The sequence below is a fragment of the Triticum dicoccoides genome, chromosome 6A (assembly GCF_002162155.2).
Source record: "Triticum dicoccoides isolate Atlit2015 ecotype Zavitan chromosome 6A, WEW_v2.0, whole genome shotgun sequence".
Classification (NCBI taxonomy): Eukaryota; Viridiplantae; Streptophyta; class Magnoliopsida; order Poales; family Poaceae; genus Triticum; species Triticum dicoccoides.
The window spans coordinates 630,383,732-630,406,320 of NC_041390.1; the positions used below are offsets into that span (position 1 = coordinate 630,383,732).

General features: G+C 47.5%; 1 protein-coding gene across 1 annotated transcript; it reads left to right on the forward strand.

Moving 5' to 3' along the window:
* Nucleotides 1-12,276: 12,276 nt before the first annotated feature.
* On the forward strand, nt 12,277-14,929 carry LOC119318715. Its single transcript, XM_037593305.1, has 2 exons — nt 12,277-12,430; nt 13,201-14,929. Exon 2 carries the CDS (start codon nt 13,223-13,225, stop codon nt 14,591-14,593), a length of 1,371 nt encoding a protein of 456 aa, XP_037449202.1. The 5' UTR covers nt 12,277-12,430; nt 13,201-13,222; the 3' UTR covers nt 14,594-14,929.
* The last annotated feature ends 7,660 nt before the right edge of the window (nt 14,930-22,589 follow it).

A 22,589-nucleotide genomic window follows, 5' to 3' on the forward strand; every position in this document is an offset into this window, starting at 1 on the left:
CTTTATATCCGGGGTTGTACACCGTTACGGCGTCCCCCATAGCATCATCACTGATAACGGCACAAACTTTACGGCCGATGAGGTAAAACTCTGGTGCAAAAACATGGGCATCAAGCTCGATTATGCTTCCGTCTATCACCCATAAACTAACGGCCAGGTCGAACGTGCAAATGGTCTTATCATGAGCAGCATCAAACCCAGATTAGTGCGGTCCCTCAAGGAATCTAACACGCACTGGGTAGAGGAGCTCGACTCCGTACTCTGGGGGCTGCGGACCACGCCGAATCGCACCACCGGATACACACCATTCTTTATGGTGTACGGCGCAGAGGCAGTTTTGGCTTGCGACATAATTCATGACTCACCTCGAGTGCGCATGTACGAAGAAAGAGAAGCCGAGCTCGATCGGCAGTACAGTTTGGACACATTGGAGGAGGAGCATGACGTAGCAAAAGCCCGTTCCGCATTCTATCAACAGCAGGCTCGAAGATACCAAAGCATAGAAGTACGAGCCAAAAATTACAACGTTAGCGAATTAGTTCTACGCCTGCCGGACAAGAAAAAGGACAAACTCAAGCCCAAGTGGGAAGGTCCGTTCATAATTGACCAAGTCCTGACTGGTGGAGCATACCGCCTGCGAGATGCATCGGATAACTGACTCGAGCCGAACCCATGGAACGCAACCCATCTCCGAAGATTCTATGCCTAGTGCCGGACTCTGTGTTCGTCTCCTTCCTCTGTCCATTTTTTATATACTGTCTGTCTTACATTTCTCTCATTCTCCCATTCCTTTCTCTTATAGCCTTTAAAGGCTCATCAAATGACGTGCTATTCGCACTCATTAAACCTGGGGGCTTCTTTTACCAGAAGCTTATTTATACGGGCTTCATGCCCAACACATGTGTGACACTTCCGCATGTACATTTTATTTCACCATTATATGCATTGATATGACTTAAGTTTTGGCCAAGATGGGTTGCCTGGCTCCTGTTCTTACCCCTACGTTCCCGATTATTCGGCTAGGAGGTAAAGGGAGCACCTCTGCGATTGTTACTGCCGGATCAACCGGATGTGTACCTCAGACTGGGTGAAGCCGAAAGCTAGCGTTCTTAAGGGAATATTCGGTCGGTGACCTAAAAGATGATCTTTTTACTTATTTATTTATGCGCCCCGGGATGCTTTTTCCTACGTCTTTTTCGCAGAATGGGCTTGCACTTTAGGGCATGCCTCCCAGGGAAAGGAACCCCTAACGGAACTATTCTCCCTGGAAGATGTTTCTTACTAACCATGTAATATAACATAACTAGTCGGGCACTTGTCTGTTCATGCACCAATGACCCCTACGCCTGGTCTCCATGCATTACCCGGTTCTTATATAACCACATGGGAATTCGGACACACTCCGGACCGTCAAGTCCCGAGGTTGAAGCGAAAAGGTCGGCCATGACAAACGATCTACAATCCGGCTAGAAGGCATTATAAATGTCAATTAAATTACATAGTCATTCTGACTGATTGTATTCCTCTTCAATACCATCTAACAGGTTGTCTAATTTACAGTCCTGCTGAGAATACTTTGCGGCCAATTCTACTTGGCCGTATACTAAGCTTATAGGGATCTCCTTCCCATCGGGCCCCACAGGACCGACCTCGGCCATGTGGTTGGGGTCAGCCTTTGTGTACCGCGTCTTCACCATGGCCCAGGCCTCCCTAGCGCCTTGACGGCAAGCCGATATCTTCCACAATCGGAAGCGCCTCCGTGCTCCCTTTAGCTTCTCCGCAAGCTCTCCAAGACCTTCGGGCATGGAGATGGATGGCCACAGGGCCTGGGCAACGCCTCGCATCGCCTTCCGAACTCGCTCGAGCAGTTGCGAGAGCTCGGGAAGAAGGTCACCCGTAGAACCAGGCATCTTCTCTGCCGGACGACCTGTTAGCACACCTACAGACATTACTCTGTTAGTCGACTTTCCCGCCGAACTTTTTTTCTCCAAAGGTTCGTTCAAGCACTTACTAAATATGCCGCGCCGAAGCCGCTGATTCTCCTTAACGGAGTCTGACAGCTGGGCATGAACATCTTTCAGCTCGACACCCAGCTTGGTGTTGGCATCTTGGAGATCATTCTTCTCCCGCCTCACCTTTGTCAGGACCTTCTCACCAGCCTTTAGCTGGCGTAGGAGGTGTTGCCTTTCCGGATTCAATCCGGCGCCATCTGCAATTTCATTTGTCAGATTCACACCCATGCCGTGCTTCGCAAAACAGTTATCTTTCAAAGTGTATATTACCAGAGGGGGTCTCCTTGGGCTCCCCTACCACAGCTAGTGCGGCCTCAAGTTGGGCTTTGCACTCTTCCAGCTCCTGGGACAGTAGGGAATTCTTTTTTGTAAGAACCTGCATAACATATGATCCTTAAATCAGTTATTCTAACTGTTTCAAGTCTCGGGGGCTACTGGTATGTGTATATAATTACCAAAATTTTCTTACCCGTATGTCTTTTACATATTGCTCCGTGGCTCTGGCTAGACCATTTTGAGCAGCACGAAGGTACGCATCTCCCGAATTGAAGGCATCTAATGCCTCTCGGGAGAAACAAGCGTCGCGAAGAATTATCCGGCGACGCCTGTGGTTCATGGCACTCTCCACCTTAGAGTTGGTGGCAGACAACCTATCCATGTCCTCCGTCGGAGGAGCGTCCGGTGCACGCCTTGTGTTCGCCTCCGCCTCCGGACCAGGCTTTGGAGCCTGGCTGGTGGAGGTGCGATTGGCAGCCTCTCCTGATATAGTCCGGCAAGGTCTCTTTGTCCTGAAGAGAGCACGAGTGTTAACATGCCTTGAAGGTATAACACCTAGGATAAGGGGGCGCGCCATACCTTTGCGCTGACGTCTTGATCCGGACTGCACCTCTTTTCTGCCCACGGGGCCCTGCGGCCCCTCGTTGGCTTGTCGCCGCAGGTTCGGCCTCCCGTCTCAAAAACCTCCCCTGCAAAGTTCGGTTGTAATTAGGAAACTGAAAACACGAGAGGGCGGACCCCTATTTGGGGTACTAGGACTTCGATCTCAGTTACCTGGGAAGCCGGGATTAGCCCTGGGTAATCGGCCGTAATGGCCACCAAGGCATTATCCTTACTCAATTGATGGAACACTCCATCAATCAGCTCCACAGATACGTCCGGATCCTCTTGAGAGGCCGGGTCGAGGGACCGTCCTGGGTCCTCGGGTTGTGGAGGAGGGTTGTTTATTTCTTTAACAGACTGGCGTAGTTCCTGCGTTGAAGTCGCTAGACTGAATATTTAACAATGGGGATATACAACGGATGGGCAAGATGCGACCACTTACCTAGCTTGGAGGATTGTACATAGAAAATCCACCCTTCGGGTTGACGCGGAGAAAATCCTCCCCTTCTCCCTTGTACAAAGCGGACAAGGTCTTTGTTAGAGCCACAGCCGAATCCGGCCCCTTACGGCCGTAGCGGGTGGCGTCGTCCTCCCCGTTGAAGTCCCGCATGGGGTGGCCTCTATACTGTAGTGGATGCACCCCTCGCATGATGCATGCGGCCATGACCCCGATCATGGTCAGTCCGGAATGAGCTAGCAATCTTATCCGGCCCATCAGATAAATAATGTCCTTGTCACTTTCCCTCTGAGGGCTCCGTGGACGCCAACTTAGGCGCTTCTTTAGTGGGGCACTGTCGAACTCAGGGAGGCCGATCCGGACAGGATCCGGCAGCGGGACGTCCTCTATGTAAAACCATTCCGAAGGCCAGTCCTCGGACGCCTTCTTTGGGGTTCCGGATAGATATCCGATCCCGGCGATGCGCCACACTTCGGCTCCGCCCACTTGATATATTAACTCCTTCTTAGAACGGGGCACGAGGCAGAATAGCTCTTTCCACAGTCCAAAATGAGCCTCAAAACCCAAGAATAGCTCGCAGAGGGCTACGAAGCCCGCGATATGCAATACGGAGGCAGGCGTGAGATTGTGTAGCTGGAGGCCATGGAATTCCAGGAGCCCCTGGAGAAATGGATGGATTGGAAATCCGAGCCCCCTTATTAAATAAGGGACGAGGAACACCCGCTCTCCTTTGGAGGGATTAGGGGCACTCTCCGCTTGCTCTCCGCCATTATAGATGGCAAGACCAGCTCGAACCGGGACCATATAGGCCGGGGGGAGAAATCCCTTGGTCTGGAGCGTCACTAGCTCACTATGCGGGATGGAGCATCTCTCCCAATATCCAGGCTGAGGGCTGGAGGGGCGAGAGGAGGAGTTGCGACGACTGGCCATGGTGGTATGGACCTTTGTCGGATGCGCTCTGATGAACACTCGCGAAGGGGAGAAGGTGTGGTTTGGATCTAAATCCTCGTCCCCTTAAATGGGCGGCTCATTTACGCGGCTAAGGGTGTGGATGTAAAAACACTCAGACTTTTCATATTCGTTTGACACATGGGAGACGGCCATTATTGGGCGTAGGAGCCGAGGAGCACAACATTTACAAGAAACCGGACTTTATTCAACAGGTACACGGAATTTGGAGGAGAACCCGCCTTGCAATGCCGAAGACAATCTGCACACCGGACTCATCGTCATTGAAGCCTGGTTCAGGGGCTACTGAGGGAGTCCTGGACTAGGGGGTCTCCGGACAGCCGGACTATCTCCATTGGCCGGACTCCTGGACTATGAAGATACAAGATTGAAGACTTCGTCCCGCGTCCGGAAGGGACTTTCCTTGGCGTGGAAGGCAAGCTTGGCAATACGGATATATAGATCTCCTACCATTGTAACCGACTTTGTGTAACCCTAACCCTCTCCGGTGTCTATATAAACCGGAGGGTTTTAGTCCGTAGGACAACATACAGAACAACAATCATACCATAGGCTAGCTTCTAGGGTTTAGCCTCTCTGATCTCGTGGTAGATCTACTCTTGTACTACCCATATCATCAATATTAATCAAGCAGGACGTAGGGTTTTACCTCCATCAAGAGGGCCCGAACCTGGGTAAAACTTCATGTCCCTTGCCTCCTGTTACCATCCGGCCTAGACGCATAGTTCAGGACCCCCTACCCGAGATCCGGCGGTTTTGACACCGACAGTTGGTATGGCGTCCTCTGTACTGTGAATTTTACAGGGTCTATTGAGCCATCCCTCCAATACGGTTCCATGCCCTATAGAGGGTTTTTGCTTTTTGGTAGTTGACGTGGGTGTCTTTTGATAGTGCACCCTTTTATTTCGGACTGGGTTCGTATTTAGGGCCGGATTATCCCAAAAGTTTGTTTCGGTTTTCCAGGCACTTTCCATCGCACAGTACTTTCGTACTATGGACGCCAAGTCAGCGAAGCATGATATCTCACGGCAATTTACGGCGTTAAGGATTCCTTGTCCGTGCAATTATTGCAGAAAAATAAGATTGTGTCTTCCTCGCGACAGTCCTTAACCTTGTTCATCGCAAGGAGGAATCTGGCCCAATAGTGATGTATTGTTTCCTGGGGCTCTTGCCTGATGTGGGAAAGATCGCTTATGTTTGGGTGGGTGGGTGGAATTGAATCCGAACCCTTACCTGATCTGGGATCCAGGAGCCGAGGAATTTTCAATTTTGGAAATTCTGGTTCCGGGGTGTTGCCCGATAATCCTGGCCCGCTGCCTGACTCTAAGTTTAGGGATTGGATGCTGTCCTCCCGCGAACGGGTATCCGGCTCGGAGAGCTCAGGAATCTGGACATAGTTGGTCCTCAATATGGAGGAGAGGTCGCCGCGTTGTTCCTCCACCACTTCAATATGATGGGTGACCGGCGGAGAGTTAATCTCCCTCTGATCGGGTTTAAGCCCAATCCGATCATAGTCCATAGCGACTCCTAGGGCGGCGATGCGATCCAAGAGCTCGTTTAAGGAGGCGAGCTCCATTGGATCCATCTGTTCGGCGAGTGCCGATTTGACGTGGAGGCTGTTTTCGATAACCCGAGAAGTCATCGTTGGCGCGGCGGCCGAACAGGCGGTCATGATAAATCCGCCTAGCCCGAGAGTTTGGCCGACAGCCAAAGCTCCCCCAACAGTAGTACTGTCTTTGAAGACGAGACGAGGCATCTTTCCTTCTGGCGACGGCACAGTGGAACTCTCAATGAAAGCACCAATGTCGGTGTCAAAACCGGCGGATCTCGGGTAGGAGGTCCCGAACTGTGCGTCTAAGGCGGATGGTAACAGGAGGCAGGGGACACGATGTTTTACCCAGGTTCAGGCCCTCTTGATGGAGGTAAAACCCTACGTCATGCTCGATTAATATTGATGATATGGGTAGTACAAGAGTAAATCTACCACGAGATCGGAGAGGCTAAACCCTAGAAGCTAGCCTATGGTATGATTGTATGTTGTCCTACTGACTAAAATCCTCCGGTTTATATAGACGCCGTAAAGGGCTAGGGTTACACAAGGTCGGTTACAAAAGGAGGAGATATACATATCCGTATTGCCTAGCTTGCCTTCCACGCCAAGTAGAGTCCCATCCAGACACGAGACGAAATCTTCAATCTTGTATCTTCATAGTCCAACAGTCCGGACAAAGGATATAGTCCGGCAGTCCGGAGACCCCTAATCCAGGACTCCCTCATTGACCCTTGGGGTTTTTCTATGAAGGATCTCAAGATAGGGGTCGTGATTCTCAGGTGAAGTAGCACGGGTGATCTTTACCCGCTCTCGTCCTCGCCGCACGCCTTCGCTGTCTTCCATGCCGACTCCAACCTTTGGCACCGACGTCTCGGCCACCCTGGCCATGATGCATTCCGACACCTCGCATCATCATCATTTCTTCCATTCAATAAAGTGATAAAAAATTCTAGTTTATGCCATGCTTGTCAACTTGGTCGTCATATACGATTACCTTTTTCTTCGTCTACCACTAGTACTCGCCGTGCTTTTGAATTAATACATTGTGACCTTTGGACTTAGCCTCTTGAGAGTGTTTCTGGTTACAAATACTTTCTTGTCATTTTAGATGATTTCACTCATTATTTGTGGACGTTTCCTACGGCGTAAATCTGAAGCTTTTTCTCACTTGTCTAACTTTCGCAATTATGTCACTACACAGTTTTCTCTATCTCTACAAGCCATTCAGTGTGATAACGGACGTGAATTCGACAACCACGCACTCCAAGATCTCTCCGCCGCGCATGGGATCCTTCTGCGTTTCTCGTGTCCTTACACATCCCAGCAAAACGATAAAGCCGAACGCATCATTCGCACTGTCAACGACATAGTTCGCACCTTGTTATTCCAAGCAAGCATGCCTCCTAATTTTTGGGTGGAAGCACTCCATACGGCTACATATCTCCTTAACAGATTACCCACCAAAGCTATCCCAGTCACGTCTCCTTTCTTTGCTCTCTTTTCCACCATACCCACCTACACCCATCTACGCACCTTCGGCTGCTTATGCTATCCCAACATTGCCTCCATCATGCCTCATAAATTGTCGCATCGCTCGGTAGCATGTGTGTTTCTCGGATACACTTCCAACCATCGTGGTTATTGTTGCATGGACCTCAAGTCTCGCCGTATCACTATTTCACGTCACGTGATTTTTGATGAAACTCAGTTTCCATTTGCATCGAATTTTTCTGCTTCTAACATGCCGCAGGAACCCTCTCCGACTCGCTCGACGACAATCCGATCGACACCATTGCCTCGGTCCCCATGCCGCCCATGCATGTTGGACCGTGTCGGACTCAACAAGTTGGGCCACGACGCTCTGCATCGGCCTCCTCCACACAGGCTTCGCCCGCCCCCGCTTCTCTAGCGCAGGCCTCCGCCGAGACTCCAACGGCTGGTGCATCGACGGGCCGTGGGTCTTCAACACTGGCTGCATCGGCTCACGACCCAGCCTCCCACGCATCTTTCGGGATGGGTTTAGCTACTTTGTCACCTCCCAGCTCCCCAACGTTTAGCTCAGCCCCGTCTTCACCGCACGGCGACTTGGCCGGTTCTCCTGAACCCTCCTCGCCCGGTCGTCACCTCCCTCCGGTCGCCCCCGCTCACCCGATGGTGACGCGCCGTCGGGCCGGCAAGATGATTGGTCCCCGCGAGCGCCTCAACCTCCACGTCGACACCATCCCTGATTCCCAAGTCTGTTCGGGGTGCTTTTAAGGACCCAAACTAGCTCGCCGCCATGACCGAAGAGTATTGTGCTCTTCTCGCCAACAACACTTGGGATCTTGTGCATCCTCCCAACAATGCCAACGTTGTCTCCGGCAAATGGGTATTTCGCCACAAGTTCAATTCCGATGGCACCCTAGATCGCTACAAAGCACGTTGGGTGTTGCGCGGGTTTTCTCAGGAGCACGGTGTGGACTTCGGAGAGACCTTTAGCCCAGTTGTCAAACCGGCAACAATCCGGATTATTCTCTCTGTTGCTCTCTCCCTCAATTGGAAGATTTGTCAACTTGATGTCAAGAACGCCTTTCTTCATGGGAGACTTTCCAAAGTGGTTTTCTGTCACCAGCCCACGGGGTTTGTTGATTCTGCCCGGCCTAATCATGTGTGTCGTCTCAACCGTGCGCTCTATGGTCTGAAACAAGCTCCCCGTGCATGGTACCAGCGCTTCGCGACTTTCATCACCGCCTTCGGCTTCACCTGCTCCAAGTCGGATACTTCGCTCTTCATCCTGGATGGTCTTTTTGGTACGGCATACCTACTCCTCTACGTCGATGACAACATTCTCACAGCATCTTCATCGACTCTGCTTGAGCGTGTCATCACAGCTCTCAACGCCGAGTTTGCCATGACTGACTTGGGTGAGCTACACCACTTCCTCGGTCTAGCCGTTCGTCGTGACTCCAGTGGGATGTTCCTCTCCCAGACGAGTACGCTCTCGAGATTCTCGAGCGTGCTGGCATGAGCTCTTGCCGACCTGCATCTACACCTGTGGACACATCACCTAAGCTTGCTGCTGCCGCTGGTTCTCCCGTGGATGATCCTACAGAATACAGGAGTCTTGCCGGTACTCTCTAGTACCTGACGTTCACTCGTCCAGACATCGCCTACGCCGTGCAGCAGATCTGTCTTCACATGCATGACCCACGCGAGCAACACCTGTCCTTGGTTAAGCGTGTTCCCGATACGTCAAGGGCACCTTACACCATGGTCTCCAGCTTGTGTCGTCTACCACGGGCCGTCTCATTGCCTACACTGACGCTGACTGGGCTGGCTATCCTGATACCCGTCGTTCGACTTCGGGTTATTGTGTGTTCCTTGGTGACAATCTTGTCTCTTGGTCCTCCAAGCGTGAGCACACCGTCTCTCGCTCTAGCGCCGAGGCCGAGTATCGAGCCGTTGCCAATGTTGTTGCTGAAGCTAGTTGGCTTCGTCAACTTCTCAACGAGCTTCATCGCCCTCTCCCTAGTGCCACCATTGTCTTCTGCGACAATGTCTTCGCGGTGTACATGTCCACGAATCCGGTTCAACACCAACGCACCAAACACATCGAGATTGATCTTCACTTCGTTCACGACCGTGTTGCGCTTGGGCACATTCGAGTTCTTCATGTGCCTTCTTCCCGGCAGTTCGCAGACATTTTCACCAAAGGCCTACCATCACCTTTGTTCTTGGATTTTCGATCCAGTCTCAGCGTCCGAGAATCTCCTGCTGTGGCTGCGGGGGGTGTTAGGCAAACCAAATATGCCTGTATATTCGTTTATACTCTACCATATTTGGAGCCTGTATGTTTCCATATAATCAGGCCATTATGGATAGGATTTGTATTGATAGGTTCCATGTAGGTCTTGTAAACTCTTCTATTAATATGAGACAACAGGAAACCCACGATTGTGTGGTCAATCAATCTCGTCTTTCAAACTTGAAGCATAATAATTGCTTAATCAAGGGATTCAAGAGCTGGGCAAGACTTACTTGCAGTAGATAAGAGCAGTGAGAAGAATGGTCTCATCTAGTGTAAAATAGTCCAGGTCACTACTGGACAACAAATTTGTTGATTCCCGGTAAGGAAATACCACATAAAAATAAGCTTTGCACTACCGTTTTGGAGGAACGGGAATGACACATTCATATAAAGAAAGAAACAAACCAGGATACTTTCCAGTAGATCATTCCGGTTGTTGGAGTCAACAAAGTAAACAAGATGCTCGATGGCTTGATCGCCGATACATACGTGATACGTGTAATCATTGACTGTTTGGCTTGATTTTGCCTCCACCATGGTCTGGCTGTTGTAGACTGAAAACCCTGAGAAGTCAAGGACTGGTCTTGAATGGATCGTTGAGTTAGGTGTTGTTCTTTGAAGAAACTTTCTGATATCCCAATCGGGAGAAACTGAATACAAGATACCATCTAACGAGCCAATTGATAACCAACTTGTTACAACGGTTGAGCAAAGTAGCATCAACGGTGAAGTCAATGATACAAAATATAAATTATCATGCAAATAGATGAATGCAGTTAAACAAAACAATTAAAGCCCCATGAAAAAATAGCTCCATATGTGAATGGATTAATTAGCGAAGGAACAAATATCTTCCTAAACCCAAATGGATAACGCTGGAAAGCTCTTTTTGGGTTTTACCATTGGAATCCACACCTGGCAAATTTTCTCATTACTAAGAGCATCTAGCAGACCACGTATTGTGGTTGAGAACCCTTGCTATTCTTATAAAAAAATAAAACTATTACCAGCCTTGTTACCATAACATCTCCCTACACAAATACTAATCAACTTAGATGTTTTTTTTTCATCAATAGCTACCATAACATACCCCTACAAAAAACATAAACATGCGCAAAACCATCATAAATTCCAGGTTTCAAAATTCAGGCAAAAAACATATATTTGTAATGCTTCCCGTGCATATAATGTGATAATTATATCATATGATTAGAATACTACCCTTACAAATGATTGCATCAATCACTAACATTGTAGCACCAAAATGGACGGGCGCAGCAACGTGCGCCTTCGATGATCTAGTCATTCAAGAACGCAACATGAGGTCATTATCATATTGCTGGTGCACTATACAGACAGCGTCAGTAAGTTTTGTGACGTGATTTGTCAGCTAGAGGCAAGGTGGCCACTTCATGCGGCAGAGCACGAGATCATAAGTTTTGCTTCCTCTTGCTCAACTTGTTGATTGATTCATTCACTCAATGTTGGTCTACATATTATGTGGCCCACACGCGCTGTCGTGGTGTACCACAGGACAAAGGGACGACCATTTACGTACACACTGTTGGATGAAGCTGAAGAAGGAGCATGTGTGGGACGACATGATCCATTGATGAAAAATTTGTTGACATCCGGTTAATCTAGTCGAATTTGAGACATTGCCATACTAGCTAGACTTAATTTGCATGCTATGTATTATGTATGGATGATTTGTGCTATTTTATATCCGAACATTGATGAATATTGGACGGTTTGCATGAATTTTGTCCGTTGAAATGTGGGTTGAAATGTACACGGACAGTGTTGGATGGTAGCCTCCCGCATCCCTATCCATGGACAGATGCCCTAAGGTTGCATGTATTTGTACTCTTATTTTGACTATTGGATCCATGAATTGTGCCATAAACGCTGCATTTTGCACATTCACCTAAGGCAACTAGTAAAACATGAGATGGAGCTGACCTCCTATGGGTTTCGTTAAGCTCAATGTTGACACCTCTTTCGATCATGATTTGCTTAGGGGCACAACTGAGGCTATTCTCAGAGATGATAATGGAAAATTTATTGTTGGTGGAAAATGAAGGATTGATTGGTGTGCTGATGTATTAACAACAGAAGCTTTGGCTCTAAGGTTAGGCCTATTTCTTGCACAAAAGGTGGGTTGCAATTGTCTCGTCATTAACTCTCACAATATGAAGGTGATTGAAATAATAAAGAATGTAGGACATTTGGCAGGTGCGGTGGCAGCAGACAGCAGTGTTGGATGATTGCTATTTCATAACTTGTGATTTTCCTCTTGTTAGGTTTGAACATTGTAATAGGAAAGCAAATAAAGTGGCTCATGAAATTGCCAGGCTAGCGAAATTTTCAGTCACTAAGGACTGGTTTGAGGAGTCTATGAGAGACATTGTATATTTACTTATCGACATGTTTATTTTTTTTAAAAAAAATCAACGCTGCATTTTACCCTAGAATATATTGTGCAGTATGTTTGTTGATGATCATAGATGCTTGTCCACCGTTGAGCCTGCGCTAGGATAAATCTGAGCCGTTGGTTATCTGAACCCAGAAATGTGTGCGCACTCTGTTCCGTCAGTGTCTCATCTCAGGCTGGCTTCAGTCTCCGTAGTGGACTGGTCATAGTTGACACCGGCCCGAGGAGGCTCCAGAGAGCGGATCCACCCCGGCGACGGCGACGGCGACGGCGACGGCGAGGCACCATCCCGCCGGCGAAGACGTCCGCAACAGACAGCGTCTCCTTCCCAATCCACAAGGTCTGACCACCATCCCGCTCCCGCCGGCCCCTTGCACCAAAGCCCTAGATCCATCTCTTCCTGTTTTTCCAGTCCACTTCCTTTGATGAATGTTTTGATGCATCTTCCCGTAAATCAATCTGGTAGGTGCGGTTGGAATTTTTGATTGATGCGTAGGCTAAAACTGGAGTAGATCCAGTGGATTGCTCTGACACCTAGCGTTGCGGTTGCAGTTTTGGATGGATAATTGACTTGGATTCAGTCTTGGATTAAATCCAGTGGGCGGTTTTGAGATAATCTGAGCGCCCCTCTTGAGAAAATAAATCATCTGCAACTGGAACAAGAGAGAAAAACACATTTGGAAACATCTGGACTGCGCCATATCTGCTGACTGCTGTTAGAGAGCTAGAACTGCACTCGGCGTATTAGCGTATTATGTATCTTAACATGGCATGACGATTCACCAAAACATAATCAGATCAAATTTGCTATTTCAATAAATTGCATAACAAGTTCGTTTGATTGTCAGGCATACATTTCATTTGAACAACTACCCTATATTTTATACATTCTTCTTATTCCTGGTGCATAAGCAGCATAACAAGTTTCTTATATATATATATATATATATATATATATATATATATATATATATATACTTGATCTCCAGAATATCATTTGCTTATTCCTGCTATTCGTCTCGTATTTCTTCACCAGCTTACAGTTCTAAGCTTTTTTTAATAGAAAAATGAATTCTAATTTGCTTGACTTGAAAAGTTTATTGCTTGCAGATTTTGTCGTCAGCAGCACATCATGCAGAGCCCCAGCAAACTGTCTGATGTCTCTCTCCCTTGGCCCCATGCCTTCTCCGGACCCCAAGGTTGGGCTGACCTCCCGGATGGCTTGCTTCACTCTGTCGTTGCTCGGCTGGGCTACTTCCGAGACCTTCTTGGCTTCGCAGCAACATGCCCCTCTTGGCGTGCTGCCTTCTCCTCGTACCCATCCAAATCTATGCTCCGCTCAAAATTTCCACCTCTCGTCATCCAGCCCCATGTTCGTGTACAAGGTCCTCTTCTTCCTGCTGCCAATGGTTGCCATCAGCTATACACATGTGTGGTTATCGATCCAGCCAACAAAAAGACCTCCCTTCGCTGCCAGATTCCTGTAGAAACTACGGAGAAGATGATATATATTGGCTCATCCTATGGTAATATCATCTACTTCTGCTATGGATATGTTCACATCGTCGATGTGTTCACTGGCGTGGAGGTTTCAACTCCACGTCTCCCATCCAGTGTCAAACGTGAGACATTCTACTTGAACGGCATTCTAACGTCCCCCCTTACATCACCCAACTCGCATCTCCTTGTCAGTACCGAGTTCTCCCTGTTTGATTTGCTTGTTGGAAGTGACTCTTGGTCTCAAGTCCAGCTTCCTCATATGTTGGTAATAGACCAAATCGTGGAATTCAATGGGCAGGTCATTGTCTCGGATGGCTTTCACAGGTTCTACACTCTGCAGTTGGCCCCTCAGCTTGGTCTACAAGAGATGACAACCAAGTTCCAGGATAGGAGTGAAGACCATAGACGTGGTAAAACATGGCTGGTGGTTTGTGGTGGCATGCTTCTCATGGTCACTGCCTTTTCTTTTAATGAGGTCTACTGCCTCGACATGTCGACCAAGCCAGCAACATGGATGGCCGTGGAGAAGCTGGACAATTGGGCACTCTTTCTAGGGGAGGAAGTTAAGAGCACGCCACTCTCTTGCATGAGCTCGGAACTTTTTGGATTGGGGAGCAACATCTTGTTGTATGCAGGCCTTGACTCTAAGCCATGGAATCTACACCATCTGTGTGGCGGTCCGGATCCCATGCATGACACACCGCCCGATGCAGGAGACGCGCTGGAACCATGGGGATGGGATTCGCCACTTCCTTGCGCGAGCCTAGGACCATGGTGGGTGACTCCGGCGCTTGCTTGCACGAGCTTGGAGCCATGGGAATGGGATTCGCCGGCGCTTCCTTGCATGAGCCCAGAACCATGGTGGGCGGCTCCAGCGCTTCCTTGCACAAGCCCATACGAATGGGGAGGGTGGAACAACACCTCACACTCCGACCCTTGGCATCTACGCAGGCCGCCGCCGTTCTGGCTGTACCCGAGCATGTTCTACTCTGGTGGCCAGTGATCCGGCCTGACCACGTCTTGCCTCACAAGCAACTTCTTCTGAGATCTCCATCCGAAACGCAGCAGGGAGCGGAGACTGATTTCTGCTGCATCATATATGTATGTATGTAATAATAAAGGATGATACCTATATATGGCCTCTGTGTGTCACTAGAGACTGCATCAGATATCTGTTGCAAGTTGATTAGATATGTGTCATGCTATATATATACAGGCGAACAGCAGACTTGTTCTATCTGTCGCAGGTTGTGGTTGTGCCTTAACTGGTAGCAGGTTTGTAGTTAATTTGTATGTTCTTTGCAGAAACGAAATGCTATGACGTTTAATTATTGTGCAATTTGCAAGCTCGACTGAAAAACGCCTGTTCTGATTTGTGGGGCAAGGTAAGTTGGTCAGGTTGCAATTTCGAATCTCTTCTGAGGTGGTGCACCAACTTCCTCTGAGATTGGTTTTCGCTGTGTGGATAGGAGATTGATGTTCTTTGTGGCATTAGCGGTCTGGAAATTTGGTATGTAGGAGTGCTCCTTTCGCTTTTGTAGTTAGTTTGTTGAACTTGGTAAGTTTTAACGTTCGCAGTGGTTGCACTAGTGCTGTGAGCTTACTGGGATCATTACTCAAGTCTCTTGTCGTTGGTCTCGGTTTTTACCTTTGCTCTCCGTTTAATCTTTCATCGAGTGTACTTGACCACTTACAATGTCTTCTATGGTGGAAGTTGCATGTTCAGCATCTCCCCTCTTTCAACATACCATGATGTTTCTGGAAAAGCTAATGTTTATGTATTTATTAGATCTTTTTTGCGTATAAGATTGTTTAAATGTTTGTCATTGTTTGCTAAGATGAAGCGGAAGGATGATGGAGAAGGTGGATTAGTTGGTGTCCCCTTAATAATGTGGGGATGGGAATTCTGGTGCAACATATGTTTTAGTGGATTCTGTGCAAGATGTACGGTGCTTACCTAACGCAGGGTTAGATTTAGAGTAGACTAGAAGCGAATCGCGCGCTTTGCTGCGCCGTTTGAATATATTCAAAATTTCTCGAACGAATCTTTATTTGCCTATAACGGCACTATAGCACATGATACCATTTAGATTTGGCTTTTCCTTCTTGAAAAATTCTAACAGGCTGGAGAGCACAAGCCCACCCATTTGCCTACCCATTTTATTTTAAAACAACAGCAAGACAATCCATGCTTTGTTTCCTTTTGGATCATTGCCAACGTTATAGACTCCTCGGTCATTCCTCAGCAGACAACAGATATGTGCAAAGATATATCCTGACATACCAACATCTAAGTGGACATTCTCTTCTTAGGCAAATGGCAAAAATAAACATATAAATCGTACCATGAGTCACATATGACTATAACCATGATACTTTCTTTTACCAACTATACCACATTTATCTAAAAGGAAGTGCAATCCATTTGTCGCCACTCTTCATCAAAACAACACATTTTGGACAGGACTATGTTGATTAAGATTCAGACAACCTTGCTAAAGAAAATAGCATTACCTTCATTTCATAGTGAACTGGTCAATCTAATGATTAGCAATATGCAATTCCAGGATTATAATAACATCAAAACACACTATACTGGTTCTTTCGGTGGCAACTATCAACACACACACTGGTTAGGAAACCTGAGTTAACTGAAGCTCACATCTGATTCATGATGATAATTAATGGGGTTAATTACTACTCTCTTCTGACTCCTCCTTGTTCACTCTTCTCCATTGAGCTCCTCTTTAAGCCAAGAAGACTGCTTACACGAGAATCCTGCCGCAAAGTTCAGGCATTGATAACCAATAATCAAAACGAGCGGACTAACAGATCGGATTAGATAAGCATGAGCTAAATTATTCTCCATTAAAAAAATGGCTTCTCTTACACTTTTCCGTACTCAAAACTGGTCGTAATTTTGTTGGACATGAATGGTGAAGTCTAATATTTCTTGAATTCCTTGCTGGAGATTAGTGAGCTGCATTTCTCCTTAATTTCCTTCGAACAAATAACGGGATCCTCTGGTTTGTATGGAAAAAATAGAAATGAAAAAACTTTTAAGAACCATGGGGACATATTTTTTTAATTGCATATGCTTTCAATTTCATTTTGGAATTGTGTGAAACAAACATGGAAACTCATGAACATGTAGTTCCAGAACCTAGTAGACCACATGAATCAACAACTAAGAAAGCTCCGCAAAGTTATTTTACCTCTGGTTAAAACCTAAATAAATATTTTAGGAAAGCAGATAAATTGCATGCATGTACATGATCAATATTCAGGGAAAAGGCAAGTTAACACCTAGGTATCTGCAACATTTTCCCATAATTCTGAATCTTGTACCAAACCGAAACAGTAATAAGACATTGTTGGGCGCTCCAATCCATTCATCGAATCACAAAGTTGTGATGTACACAGGGATGATGGGTTGTACCCCCTCCGTCCGGAAATACTTGTCATCAAAATGGATAAAAGGAGATGTATTTTAGTTCTAGACTAGAAGAACACCCGTGCGTTGCAACGGGGCCACATTAACTTTAAAAGTTCAATATTAATATTCTCATATATATCAAATGACATTGGCGACCTTTTTTACCATCAATTCCTCACACACACTCTCTGCCTCCCTCTTCCTCACTCTCTCCCTCTCTCCCTCTCTCTCTCTCTAACACACACACATATCCATCTTATTGGGTATGGGACCATAATCCATCTATTTCACACACATACGCTAGTACATAACAATATGAATTATGTGTATTATATTTGCCACCACAATTGAGGGAATTAATTTCATGTAAATCGGCCAGCCACAGCTCCAAAAATACGCGGAGGAGGTGGCCCGGGTCGGCGTCGGCACCGTCCGGCACGGGCCACGGGCCCGCTTCCAAGCGCGTCTGCGCGTCGGCCACCCACGCCGTGTCCTTCAAGTGCCACTTCCACCGCAAACTCCCAGGGTCACGGCCATGCCCAGGGCCAGGGAAGCCGCCCTTCTTTGCCCCCTTCACCAGCCGCAGCCAACGCGGTGCCGCGGCACCCGGCCTCGCCGTCCTCGTCCTCCAGCACTGTCGCGACCCAGTGACGCAGCCCAAGCATCGGCCTCGAGAATCAAGAACGCTCGACAACGTAGAGGGAAGGAAAGGTCATATACATGTCATAAGAAAGGGAGTTTATTTACCGCTCCCTCGATGTATTGTTTCCTTTGTTTGGAGATTGATTACCATCCGTGAGTTAAGGTAAGGTTTACGTGATTGAGCGATTTTTTGAAAATCAATTATTTGTTTTCTAATTAATGTAATTGAGTGAATTAAGGTAAGGTTAATTAATTTAGATTTGATCTTTAGAGATTGTTCGTGATTGATTCTACATTACTAAATAACTTGCGCCAGTATGGAAAGTTCTGATCTGTTTAGATTTCTTTCGTTGTGTGAGAGGGTGACGCGAAAATAAACCGATGAAGTGAGGGAAGGTGACGAAAAAATCTACGAAAAAACCCAGCGAAGGTGGGAGGAGGTACCCAAAAAAACCATGGAAGGTGGGAGGAGACTACCAACTGTTTCATTAGGAGTAGAAATTATTAGAGATTAGAGATTATTTGTTTCCTGAAAATCTATTATTTGTTTCCTAAAACAAATTGCATTAATGAGAGAGATTTCGTAGATTTGGCTAAGGTAAGAAAGAATCTATTATTTGTTTGCTAAAGCAAATTGCATTAATGGGAGAGATTCGTTGATTTGGCTAAGGTAGGAAAGAATCTATTATTTGTTTGCTAAAGCAAATTGCATTAATAGAAGAGATCCGTTGATTTGATTAAGGTAGGAAAGAATCTATTATTTGTTTCCTAAAGAAAATTGCATTAATGAGAGAGATTTGTTGATTTGGCTAAGGTAGGCGGTTTTTGCGGTTCGTGGCGGCTCAGTGTGAGGTGGGACGAGGTACAAAAAAAACCATGGGAGGTGGGACGAAAAAAAACCTGGGAGGTGGGAGTTGTCCCTGGTTAACCTACGAAATTTCGTAGATTTTTTTGGGACGAAAAAAAACCGTGGAAGGTGGGACTAAAAAAACCTGGAAGCGAGACTACCAACTGCTCCCTTAGGAGTAGAGATACATCCCTTTTTGTCCATTTTGATGGCAAGTATTTCCGGGCGGAGGGAGTATCTGCAACAAGATGGACACATACAGCCAGCTATATATGTGCATTAAGTTGCAGTCTAACTGAATCTATCCACTATCCACTGAACTCTTGCATGTCATGTTACTTGTGCAATGGCATGGACTCCTGAAGCTACCTTGATAACACGAACAAGCTTTAGAAGTAAGGTTGTACAATAAACAAAAGCCACGAAAACAAAATGACAGAAAGGGGCAAAGGTTTGGTAATCAAAGGAGCCTACTTTGGCAGATTAAAAATCTGAATACTTAATTAAGCACATGCTCCCAGGATTGCCAGCCATCATAGACGCTCTGTTTAGGCGTCGCTGCAATGGCATGGACTGACACAGAGGGGAAAAACTATGCTCAACCATAATCCAGACTGACTTTTCCTTCACTAAGCCTTTCCTGACTGGCATATATATCCAGTCCAGTTTAAATTCTACTCCCTCCGTCCGAAAATAGTTGTCATCAAAATGGATGGAAAGGGATGTATCTAGAACGTTACATCCTACGTTCTAGATACATCCCTTTCCATCCATTTTGATGACAACTATTTTCGGACGGAGGGAGTACAATCTATAACCCCCCTTCTATTACGCATCAGCAGAACACCTGTTGTTTCCTCAAAAAGGAAAAAAAAATAGGGGTGCAGTTAGCACACCAAGGGTTCTCAATGTCTACACTGGAATTTCATAGGAATTGCTTGGAAAAAGCATCACTTATCGTATATCTATAACAAAGAAAAGAAACACTAATTACTTTCAGACTGAAACCAAAAAAAACGCAGCTACATAGGTCATTTCTTTAAAGAATGGCTATAACCGAAGGCCTTCATTTTATTTTAAAGCCCTGTTTGGAATCCCTCGGTGGAGCTGACTCCGTGGAGTTGTAGAGCTCGGTTTTACCCGCTCCTAAAAAATTAGCTACAGATTTGTCCGCTTCGGGAGCGCGGTCCAGGGAGCGGAGAGAAGCCAAACGCGGCCTAAGTAGATATAGATTCCAAGTCCCTTTATTTGTAGAACAACTAGAAGGATGCCTGGATCTCCTTGATGCGTGCGTTCTGATGCATTAGACCCTCACCGACCAGAGGGGGCAGTTGCAGCTGCAGCAGCAGGACCGGGATAGAAGCTCCAGCTCCCTTCCGGCGCCCCCGCAGCTCCAATGACCACATCCAGCAGCAGCAAGAATGGAAGGGGGACAACGCCGCCAAATCGATTCGCCGCAGCAATGGAGCCCACGCAGTCGCACAAGCACCACCCGCGGCGGACCAACTCCAGCAGCAGCAAGAGCGAATCACCGACCAGATGGAGATGGATAGAAACCCTACCCCAGCCGCCACGCCACAGACCGCGCGTTCCACCAAGGAAAAAGAAGTCTCCCACACTTACAGTCTTCTCAAGCATTTCAATGATACTTCATGCCAAGCCAACACATCAAAATAGCGCTTAAAAAAGCAAGATGGCTTAGAAACAGAAAATGAGTTAATCAGTACTCTCATATTAATTACTCTAGAAAGTAGCATTCTTTCAATATACGAAATTGCAAACCGTTGATAATTTAGTACCATTGACACATGCACTAGGGATGAGACTAATGTGCCGTCTACTGTTTCATTATCCGCAAAATTATTGAATATGAAGAGATTGTTTGCATATGAACACGGAATTTCTACTAAAACATCCGAATGGGGATGAGGATGCCAGCCGTGCGGTAAGTTCACATCCAGGTACGAGACGGGCTAGCTTGGTGGACTGGGATGTACAACCGTTCTCGCTTCCGCGGTGGTGTGCCGCGTCTAGCGGACGGCGGTGGAGAAGGGAGCCCGTGGTAAGAGCTCAAGCCGGCGCCAAACCTCCCCTTCTACCCTCCCTTTGCGCTGAAGAAGCACATGGCTTTGCTAGGGTTTCGGGCTGGCTGGCTAGGGTTTTCTGGTCATTGGCGAGGGAGTAAAGATGGGCAGATGTGGACCGGGAGTGGATGAGGCCGGCCTCGCCGCACGCGTCCATTAAAAAGGACGGGCGCGCAGTCTTTCCACACATTGCCAGGTGAGCCTTTGGTAGGTGGCCATGTTAATTATGACCGCTTGAGGTTGTTGGCCGGCCGACATGTGGAGCCGCGGTGGACATCGAGGGGACGCGCGCCGCGTCCGCGCCAACACATTTCAGACCCAAATTTGGGCCGAAAATGGGTCCGCGCAGACGGGTTTTGAGAATGGGTCGGCGCGTTGGACCATCATTTTTGTCCGCGACGATCCAAACGGACGCCGGCGGACGAAATGGGTGGAGTTGCTCTTATCACACATTCCATGTGGCTGGGCTAGTTAACTGTTGTTATTGGGGTAATCAATCAATCAAGGTAATAATAAAGTTAAGACGGTAAGCATTTAGATGCTTGTCAACCGTTGATCTATCAAGTTGGTGCTGGGACGAATCGAATCGGAGCCGTTGGTTATCTGAATCCCAATCCCGAAGTGTCGTTATCCAGACCAGAGTGCACTCTGCTCCGTTACGTCAGTGTGCTTCAGCTTCAGCTTGAGTAGTGCTCACATCTCCCCCACCCTCCCAAGAAGAGGAGCAAAGGCCGGCGGGAGAGCGGAGCAGAGTGCAGATCCTTCCCGTTCCCGGCGACAACCGTTGGAGAGGAACACGTCCGCGACAGCCGGCGACCGCATCGTCTTCTTCCCCACCCCCACCCCACCCGTGAGGCTCGCTCTCCCTCCCCCCTGCGCCGAAACCCTAGCCGGTTCTTGGTTGGATGAATCGCTTCCACTTCTTGGTTGGATGTTTTTAGTGGATTCTGGCGTAAGATAGATGCACTGTGCTTTACTAGCATAGGGATAGATTTAGAGTAGATTGAGTGGACTAATCGAGATTTCGACTCAGCTAGCGTTGTGATTTTGGATATTCTGACCTGGATTCAGTTTTGGTTTGTCCCCCGTTTTGAGCGAATTCGATTCGAGCGCCCCCTCCCCTGCAATGGCAGGGAATGAAAGATTGAGAAACTTCTCAACAACATTTTAATGCAGCCGTATCATCAGTTAGAGGGCTAGAGCAGCACTTGTCCATGTGCACATGCTGAATGTACGTACAGATGTATGCTGCTAGCAGAAAGAAAGACACTAGCATCGAAATGTTCTGAATCTTCTGTTTGATTGGTTTTTGGCAATACTATATAATCAGGAAGTTTTTTTTTCATTAGTTTTGAAGGAATTTCCCGAGTACAGGTTATGCATGTCTACTTTTCATAATTGCATGTGCACCTACGTGTATATACACTATACACAATGACTAATGACCGCCTCACGTACTGATGCATGCATCCACACGTTTTATTTATTTATTTATCTCATGGATGTTATGACCTGCACTAGTCACGTATTGATCATGTACAAATTTAAGCTAACCCTGCAGACGACTCGGTGCAGTTCGCATCTCCGTAGACGCCGCGGCCAGGTCGTACATAGACCCAGGCCCGACGTGCACGTCATGTATTTTGGCCATGGGCTACGGTGGCATCGGATCAACTTGAGCGAGGGTCAAAGCTCAATGTTTATCCACTCAAACGGCCCATGATATTCGGGATGGCAAAACAACCAGCGACGGCGGGACGCGGCACCCTGCTCTGCCTATATATAGACTCACAAAGCCATTTGCAAGGAGGGAGGCCTCGCACCAGGAGGCACCAGGAGGAACGCCCCAGGAGGCGACGGCGCGCCCGCGGCCGCGCAATCGCAAACCATACACCAGATGTGATGGCCGAGGAGGAAGAGACGCCGGCGACGGCGGCGGTCTGCCCACGGCGAGCATGCAGGCGTCGGAGGAGATGAAGAAACGGGAGCA

Excerpts from the sequence above, each read along its gene's own strand:
- LOC119318715 (XM_037593305.1), top strand. The coding sequence starts at position 13,223 with ATGCAGAGCCCCAGCAAACTGTCTGATGTCTCTCTCCCTTGGCCCCAT.